At 25.4% G+C, this 9783-nt stretch overlaps 2 protein-coding genes across 2 annotated transcripts in view; both read left to right on the top strand.

Moving 5' to 3' along the window:
- Nucleotides 1–3802, top strand: part of LOC140919595 (uncharacterized) — a 5009-nt gene extending 1207 nt beyond the window's left edge. Inside the window, exon 4 of the mRNA XM_073365961.1 lies at nucleotides 3779–3802. Within this exon, the coding sequence (XP_073222062.1) occupies nucleotides 3779–3802 (24 nt within the window). The remainder of the gene's footprint in view (nucleotides 1–3778) is intronic.
- A 1035-nt stretch (nucleotides 3803–4837) lies between these two features.
- On the top strand, nucleotides 4838–8198 carry FT-B (protein FLOWERING LOCUS T). Its single transcript, XM_004489073.3, has 4 exons — nucleotides 4838–5073; nucleotides 5560–5621; nucleotides 7374–7414; nucleotides 7508–8198. The coding sequence occupies exons 1-4, from the start codon at nucleotides 4867–4869 to the stop codon at nucleotides 7735–7737; spliced, it is 540 nt and encodes a 179-aa protein (XP_004489130.1). The 5' UTR covers nucleotides 4838–4866; the 3' UTR covers nucleotides 7738–8198.
- Nucleotides 8199–9783: the final 1585 nt, after the last annotated feature.

Below are 9783 nucleotides of genomic sequence, written 5' to 3'. Positions count from 1 at the left end.
TAAAAAAAATGCCATAAAAAGCTAAAAAGCGCTTTTCATTTCAAATAATTAATTTACAGCGTTTAAAAAAAAAAAACACATTTTACAGCGCTTTTTTTAAAAAGCGCTGTAAAATGTTGTTGTAAAGCGCTTTAATGGTGTACATGTTACAGCGCTTTCGTGAGAAAGTGCTGTAAAATGCACACCCATAATATGAAATTATGGGTCTGCATTTTACAACGTTTTTTTGAGAAAGCGCTGTAAAATGCACACCCATAATATGAAATTGTGGATCTGCATTTTACAGCGCTTTTTTGCGTAAGCGCTGTAAAATAGGTCTGCATTTTACAGCGCTTGTGTTAAAAAGCGCTCTAAAAGCAAACCCATAACTCATATAATGGGGTGCATGTTACAGCGCTTTTTTGAAAAAGCGCTGTAAATGGATTAAAAAAAGCGCTGTAACATGTACACCATTAAAGCGCTTTACAACAACATTTTACAGCGCTTGTGTTAAAAAGCGCTCTAAAAGCAAACCCATAACTCATATAATGGGGTGCATGTTACAGCGCTTTTTTGAAAAAGCGCTGTAAATGGATTAAAAAAAGCGCTGTAACATGTACACCATTAAAGCGCTTTACAACAACATTTTACAGCGCTTGTGTTAAAAAGCGCTCTAAAAGCAAACCCATAACTCATATAATGGGGTGCATGTTACAGCGCTTTTTTGAAAAAGCGCTGTAAAATGTACATAACAAGCGCGCATTATATTTACATGTTTTATAGCGCTTTTTTAAAAGCGTTGTTGTATCATTTACAGCGCTCGATTCCACAACGCTTGTTTTTTTGAAAAAGCGCTGTAAATGGATTAAAAAAAGCGCTGTAAAATGCAGTTTTTCGAGTAGTGTGTTGATAGGTTTCTATATATGATTTTTTTTATAAGAATGATTTTAGTTTATGAAACTTTATGTATGATATATTTCTCATATTTTTTTTACTTCGGTGTACATATTTGCTTATTGAGAAATATATATATTTTAAGTTTAGAACCTGAATAAAGATAAAAGTTATAAGTTTATTCATTAAATTGCATGTTTGGTTATAGATATATAACACTTTGATATTTTAAGTCAATTTGTTTAAGATTTTTAAAAAGTGATTTTGACTTTATACTTAAAAAAAATGATTTTTACGATAACTTACTTAAAAATAGTATAAACTGTTTTATACTTATTTGTTATTGATTAAAAAAGTAATTTTGACATTCAATAATTAAGATATTCATTATTAAATATTTTAACATGATAAAAATTATATATATTTTTTAAAAGTGTATCTTTGAAAAATAATTTTTATGAAAAACTTCTCAAAATAACTTTTAATTTTAATAATTTTTTAAAATTTCATCACCAAAGAAAATGGTAGTAAATAGATAAAATACTTAAAATGATATTTTAAGATAAACTATCTAAACTAATTTTTTATTTGAAATTTTATTTTTTTAAAAAACGTTATAACAAAAAGTAAAAATATTATAAAATCATTTTAAAAACAATTTTAAACAAACAGACCAAATACTCGATTATAGAGAACACGTAGCTATCATCCACATGCTTTGTTTCTTATTATTGTGAATCATAGAAATTTAAAGACAGTGTGAAAAAATGTTGGGTATTTTTTCTCTCGTATACTTCATTTTGGTAAATGGTGGTAACTACTTATTACCAAATTAAAGTGGTAACTGTCCTATGTGTTCTTCTATTCTTATCCTCAGATTTTTGCAGTTCCCACAAACAGTATCCATAAAAATTATTCATAAGGTGCATTTCATTTATTTTGGTTCTCTAAGCAAAAATCTTATAAAAAAAACTTTACACCATCAAGTGAGATTTAGAAGAGCCTAACTTCTTTGAACAATATTTGCAATGACTAGAGGTTTGTCTCTTAATCCATTTTCGTTACGTTTAATAATGACCTGAAAAGTCACATGGTGGTGTGACAAGTATACGTTGATTAAATTTTATTATTTTATTTAAAATTAAATATATTTTTAATCTATCTAAATATATTAATTTTTATTTTTAATTCATATAAAAAATTCTTTCAAATTTTGATTTTTAAAATTTTTGTTACTAATTTTAATTTTTGTTTTTATTTACAAAAGTTCATATTGGATATTTCAAATGTTTTTTTTAATGATATATTATTGATAAGACTTTAAAATATCATTAGTTTAATAATTTAACTATTTAATATTTACTAATTTAGCTTTAACTTTAAATAAAAAATTAAATTGTTAAATTAAAAATTAAATAGTTAAGTCAATTAGAACATGTGACATAAATTTTTGTAGAAACATATAAACTAAAATTAGTAACTGAAAATTTTGAAGGACCAAAGTTAAAAGATTTTTTTTAGAGAGATTAGAAATAAAAGTAATTGATATATTTAGAGAGACTAAAAATATATTTAATAATTTTATTAAACATTACTATGAACAGTAACATCTCATTTATGTTGGCATTCTAATAACCAATAATAATTTGCAGCATATAAAAAATTTATTATAAATAAGAAGAAAAGATAAAAAAAAAATTGGGATAAGTACCAAAATCGTTACATAAAAAAGAAAACCAAAGACTAAACTACATTTGGAGGTACAATTGAGACCTAGAGGAAGTAACGATGCTAGAAAGTATTATAAAAACCAAAAAATGTAAATAATAAAAATCTATACCAATAGATAGAATAGAATTTCGTCAAGATCTAGATGAAACTCTAAAAGAAACTAATTTGTTTGCACAAAAATTATGTTATAAGTAAACATGCGATACCTTGAAATGCAAAGAAGGAAATAAAAACATTTACACCATTTAGTGCACAGTTTCCAAGAAACAAGATCAAAAGAGGAATAAGGTTAAGATGACAAAAAATGAATCACATTCCGAACATAGTTTATTCCATCCTTTTGATGAACAAGATTAACATCATGCATAATGTCTCTAAATCTTCTTAAAAAACATAAGAAATAAATAGCAAAATAGCATCAATAGAATTCCTAAAGATACCAAACTTTTATGATTTTTGGTAGGATAAGAGGGATATCAATAGACCAAATGAATTTGGCCCATTTTTTGGTAGGATAAGAGTGATGAACTTTATAACAAGCGTCATAAAATGTAAAATAAAATGTTTTAAAGTAATTTTTTTATAAATAAAAAATATAAAAAATGAAAGAATTGTCAAACCCTAAAAAAACATATCATTTAAAAAATACATATTCTCACATCACCCAATTACTTATTAACTCTTAATTTAACATGACACATCAATAAAAATTTATTAAACGAAGGTAAATATTTTTAAAATTTTTTAATAATTGGAGGACTCTTTTTTTGAATTTAGATATATGGAGGGACTAAAATAGTAAATCAACAAAAAATAGGTTTTTAAAAGTAGATTTAAAACTTAATAAATCGGTCTACATTTGTGTAAATTAATTGTTTCTTGTGCTTGTATTATTTCTATATCTTTCTTTTCTATCACATGTTCCACTTATTCTTTAATGTCTTTATCTTTCTTTTCCATCTCTCTCTTACACCTCACAAATGAATTGTGAGATCTGAGACAATCATTATCTCCTCTTAAATTCTAGGGTTGAAGATGAAATCAAAAACTCAATTTGTGGATAGCCAAGTGAATATAGTGAGTGGTGAGGGAATCCAATTAAGCCCTTTATTCTAAGGTGTATATGTACTATATTTATATTCCACATATGCTGACCATGAATTTGTTTTTTCAGCTTGTAGTGCTTACGAAAGAGTAAAAGATTGATAAGAGTATCTTTTTTGTGGTCAATGATCAAACACCAATCTTGATTTGGTAGTGCTCCAATCCATTTGGCATACAAAGTTAAATGCAACCATAAGTACTCAACAACCTTAATACCATTTTGGTATTTCATGCAAATGCATTTTGCATTAATATTAAATGTACTTTCTTTCTATCAAATTTGTGTAAGTGTAACTTAACGGTTATACAAACATAGCCTCAATCTTAAACTAATGTTTATAAATTCTAACATGAGCCATGCATGTAGTGGTAAAAATATTCTTCAAGCATTTCTAAGTCATAGCTTAAGTGGTTTTGTGCCTAAAGTAAATTAAAAAATTTAGGGGGTTTAACCGTAACATTTGAAGAAGCTTGAGAAAAAGATCTAAGGTTTAAAATTTGACTCATATTATATTCACGATGACAGGACACATAAAATTTCATTTAAATTGGACATTTGTAATTATGTAATCTTATAGTGTATTTATGTATTTTTTTTATTATACATGAATTTACTTTTTGAGCACCGTTAGTATAATTTTTTTTACATTGTCAACACATCATAATCAATGTGTATGACTTTCAAAATTATCATAATAAAAATCATAATAATTTAACAGGTGTGATAGATTGAATATGAAAAACTATTTGTAATATTCATAATATTTATAAATTAAATTCATCGTACATTCATTTAATGAAGCATAAAATAATTTTTAAATAAATTTGATATTATTTTATTAAATGAAATAGTTTTGTTTAAAGTTACTTCTCGTGTAACTTTAAAAAATTAGTATATTTAATATACACTAATTATATTTCTAGAAGAGTTGCTCCTATCCACACACACATCCATAATTTCTTTTTATTTATATTTTAATCATAACTCTAAGAAAATAATTAAATGGAACAAACTAGAAAGTAAAGATAGAATATATTGATGGCAAGTTATGACCTCATGAAAGGCAAGGCCAAAGCATATATAAAAGGCGTAGGGCATGCACACTCCAATGAGCAAAATATTATCAAAGCATAACATAACATTTTCCTATTACACATATGCGTAGTAAAATTACAATGAACCCTCTAGTTGTTGGTCGTGTAATTGGAGATGTTTTGGATAACTTTACAGATTCTGTGTCTCTAAGGGTTATTTATGACAATAACAAAGAAGTCATCAACAGTGGTGAGCTCAAACCCTCCCAAATTGTCAACCCACCAAGAGTTCAAGTTGGTGGAAATGACTTCAGGACTCTATACACTCTGGTATATTATATATATAAATTTAATTTAATAATTTTTTTCATATTTATAAATTTAATTTAATAATTTTTTATTATTATAAAAAATGCAAGAGGAACACTAATTTGTTATATACAATTACATAAAATGATTAAATATTTGAATACAACTCATTCAATTATTACACAAGATTAGTAAATTAATTTAATTATACAATTTTTTTAATCATAATTAATGTTTATGCACTTTTTGTCACGGTTTTCACTGTGGCTAAATACCTTGATTTTCCCACTTTGGCTAATTATACAATTTTTTCAATCACGATGTTGAGAAATTAAAAGCTTACTCTCAACCACCACTTCCTCAATAACTATCATGACTACCTCCAACCAAATAATATGTTTCACCATTTTATATTTATTGCCATTAAACATGGAACCATGATGAAAAAAATGTTACTTATTGGATGATTTTCCTTTCTAGGGTTTTTGATTTTGTGACACTTTTCAGGTCATGGTAGACCCTGATGCACCAAGCCCTAGTGACCCAAATATGAGGGAATACCTGTATTGGTAAGTGGGAAATTACCATATGCACATAATAATCAAACTCTACTTCCTTCTTCAATGTTCATATATTACCTATTTGGATTGATTTTTGTTAAATTTATCTACTAACATAAATACTTTTGAAACTGTTTGGAAGAGTTTATGAAAATAATTTATGATACTTTCTAAATTATTTTCAACCAATTTCCATAAACTCTTAAGGTATTGCTTATGAAACAGCTTATGTTTTATACAAAAATAAATTGACCTTTTTTAAAAAATAACTATAAATTCTTAATTAAGTTGTTTGATCCAAACAAAGCTTTATGTATATAATTTAATCTTCAAATTAATCACAATCATAATATTATTTTGTTTCACCATGAGAAATATTAGGTTATGGTATTGTTTTGTTCAAAGGTATACATAGTGTGTTTTTTGCTATGATGTTGAGTTAGGTTTTTATTTTGTAGACGGATTGGAGTATTCTTGTACTAAATTTTATAGAATTTTACTTATAAAAATAATAAAAATACATAGGATGTTTTTGAAATATTGATGCATTGGTTTCTTTTGCATTTTTCAAGAATGTGTTTATATAAAAACAATTGATTAAACACTTATTAAATAAATATTTGTTTACATAAAGTGTTTATGTATAATTTTTCTATTATTAAAAAATTAGTTAAATTATTTTCATATAAAATTGTAAATTGATTTCATAAATTAAAGCATATTGAATTAAGCCCTAAAACAATTTATAGAATGTCATATGCTATATTTGTTCTCTCAAATATTTAGACTAAGTCATTTAGCTAGCTAGTGGATGTAGGGTTTGCTTAATACATTTTAGTTAAATTAAAGGAATGGATGATCCTAGTCATATATCCTCTTTTTGGTTTTTTAAATAAATAAATTTATTGAAATTGAAAAAATGAAACAAGGAACCAAAGCACAAGATGTGGCCAAAGTTCTTAGTGCCTAACCTTTGAAGTAATGAAAAAGTTAAATTTAAATGGGATAGAAAATGGACCCAATTAGTAATGTCTTGCATCTTATGGAGTCGCTATCACAGAAAGCAACAAACTTTTTTCTTTCTTTTTTGGGCAAGAAAGTAACAAACTTTGCAATTATACTTCTCTCTCATATATATATTCACAAATAAAATTGTGAGCAAGTTTGTTAAGACTGTTTTAATAAAAAAATTATCATTTTTAGAAATTAACCAAATGTTTGTTATACTTTTTAAAATAAAAATCTAAAATTTAAAAAGTAGCATAAATGAAAAAAATTAGGAGTAATTATTTATAAAAATTATTTTTAAAAGATATATTTTTTTTAAAAAAAATGATTTTTATTTCGAAAAACAAACATAGAATAATTTTTTTTAATTAAAAATCTCTAAAAATAATTTTTAAATTATAAAAATACAAAATTTCATTTTGTTTGTTTGAAGAGTTGATGATGAAACTTCACACTAATTATGGAAAAGTAAAATATGAAAAATTGAATCCTTATCTCACCACATAGTTTAATTACTATTTATGAGAATAATTTTTATAAAAATCAAATATTTTTAATAATTTCACGGTTATCATTCTCTGATAATTTAAAATTCTTTATAATATTTATATAAATTAAATCTATTTTTTATTGTGTAATAAAGGGACGAATATATACTACTTAGGGGCCAAAATTACTTATTTGTGATTAGGTTTGATTAGATAAACTTAGTTCCATTCTAACCTTTTATTTTTCCCTTAATTGGATCCTTAGGATGGTGACCAACATTCCAGCGACTACAGGGACAACATTCGGTAAGTATTATAAGAGATTAATTACATCACCAATCCAATTAAATGATGAATCATAAATAATTATAATATTATTATTATAATCATAAATTGTAGGTCAAGAGATAGTGAGCTATGAAAATCCAAGACCAACATCAGGGATTCATCGTGTGGTTTTTGTGTTGTTTCGACAACCTTGTAGACACACAATATTAGCTCCAGGGTGGCGCCAGAATTTCGTCACTAGAGATTTTGCTGAAGTTTATAATCTTGGTTTACCTGTTGCTGCTCTCTATTTCAATGTTCAACGAGAAACTGGTTCTGGTGGAAGGAGGATGATCATATAATACTAATAAAATTAAAAAGTAATAAATAATAATAATAATAGTAATAATAATAATAATAATAATAATAATAATAATAATAATAATAATAATAATAATATAAACATATTTGTATTTTATATCCATATCTATAATAAAATAAAATTTAGCGACAAAAATTAGTGACAGAAAAATTCATATATTTTCATATTTTTCTTTCTCTGAATTTGTCTTGCTAATTTATATATATTTTTTAAAAAAGTGAATATGTATAAGTAATTAAGCAAAACATGTTATCATGTTATAACTATATAATAAAAAATGGTAGCTAGTATTCGAAGCCTAACTTCGAATTCTAGCCTTTATTATAAGATTTAAAAGTGTCATGATTTTGAAGAATAAATTAAGTGATTATTTGTAAGGTATTGTAATTTATGGAATTCTCTATCTTTCAGGAGAGAAAGTTAATAAGATAGTTTTTTTTTTTTCTTTTTTTTTTTTAATCTTTTTTTGATATTACTCTCTCTCATTAATTTTTTCTCTCTTAACTTCTCTTACTTTTTTTTTCTTTCTAAAAATCTATGCTATTTCCCTTTTAAGCAATAAATACTATTATTTGGGGAGATAAAATTGGAACAATAATGTATACCAATCGAGTACATGGAAGCTTAACATTGAGAATGACACCCATTTTAACCAAATTTTGATGTGCCAAAACATATACATAAGTTCCATAGTTGCTTTTACGCAATAAATTAATTGAAACAAATGTTTGACCTTATACATTTTTTTTATCCGATACAAAAAATGATATTCAATCATTTAAATTAAAAGATTATATTGATAGAGAATACACATGCAAATTCACTAAAACCGAAAAGAATGAATATGCAAACAAGCTTACAACATTAATCATGTTAATAGAATAAAACGACATAATGTCTATGAATTTGACAAAAATTAAAGTGATCGGAATATTCATGTCTTTGTATCTACACGTCGACGATGCTGAAATACTTGATTGAATCTGTCTATATTGGACCAAAGTAAATAAATAAATCTGAACAAAATGAACACCGCAATGAGATATAAAAATTAAACGTTGCACTTAGTTAGAGAGATAACAGAAAACTACGAGAAAAAAAAAATTATTTATGTGAAAATTATTTATTTAAATAAAATGATCAAGAAAAAATAATTTAGATGAGATGATTTCAAACCAAAAATTAGTTTTAAATCACGTATCTTCTAGGATGAAGCAAATAAAGACAAAACAGAGGGGAGAAGAGATGAGGACTAGACCTAATTTTTTAAAGGAGAATCTTAAATATTTTCTTTTAAAGTTATTTCAATTCAATTTTATCTTTCACATTTCTGTAATCAAATTTGACCTTAAATAATTACAACAATTCTTACTTAGATTTTATATATCCTCTAATCAATTTTTAGATTACTTAAATCCCTTTTTGTCTAATCAATTTCCATTTTGTCTTTAAATTTCAATAATAAAATTTGACCTTAATATTTACAACAATTTTTAGTTACATTTTATATATCCTTTAACTAGTTTTTAGATTTGTTAAACCCCTTTTTGTTGATTAAATTTGTTAAACCCCTTTTTCCGAAAAACTAGATAGTGAAGAAAAGAAGGACAAGTTAAATAATTGAAGATTTTCTCAAATCCATTAGGCATTCAAAAGAACCCCTTTTTCAAAACCACATATATTTCCACCAAAATTCAAAAAGAACCCCCATAGTTTTCCAACTCAACATTAAATCCATATACAAAAAACATATAAATGAGAACATATATACGAGCCAATAGAAACACAGAATTGGATACTCGATGTTGATGTCTATTTTTCCTTTTCCTAGTGTACTTTTGCTTGGTAGCTGAAAGGACCTTTTCGGTATAAAAATGTTTTTATGACTTTATTTTTGGTATATTATATCTTTTTGGTTTCAAAGAAACAAGTGTATGTCAATTATTGGGAAATTTATGTGAGTTAAGTCTGTTTTTGTATCGAAGGCATGCAAAAATTTCTGGGAAAATTTTGAGGTAAAAATATC

This window comes from Cicer arietinum, chromosome 3, assembly GCF_000331145.2.
Source record: "Cicer arietinum cultivar CDC Frontier isolate Library 1 chromosome 3, Cicar.CDCFrontier_v2.0, whole genome shotgun sequence".
Lineage (NCBI taxonomy): Eukaryota > Viridiplantae > Streptophyta > Magnoliopsida > Fabales > Fabaceae > Cicer > Cicer arietinum.
Note: the sequence above shows the minus strand (reverse complement) of the source record. Positions and strands in the feature narration are given on the sequence as shown.

What these genes read in the sequence shown, in the direction of transcription:
- FT-B (XM_004489073.3), top strand. Translation starts at nt 4,867, where the DNA reads ATGCGTAGTAAAATTACAATGAACCCTCTAGTTGTTGGTCGTGTAATT. An exon ending in ATGAGGGAATACCTGTATTG is followed by an intron (nt 5,622 to 7,373) that starts GTAAGTGGGAAA and finishes TTGGATCCTTAG; the next exon opens with GATGGTGACCAACATTCCAG. An exon ending in GACTACAGGGACAACATTCG is followed by an intron (nt 7,415 to 7,507) that starts GTAAGTATTATA and finishes CATAAATTGTAG; the next exon opens with GTCAAGAGATAGTGAGCTAT.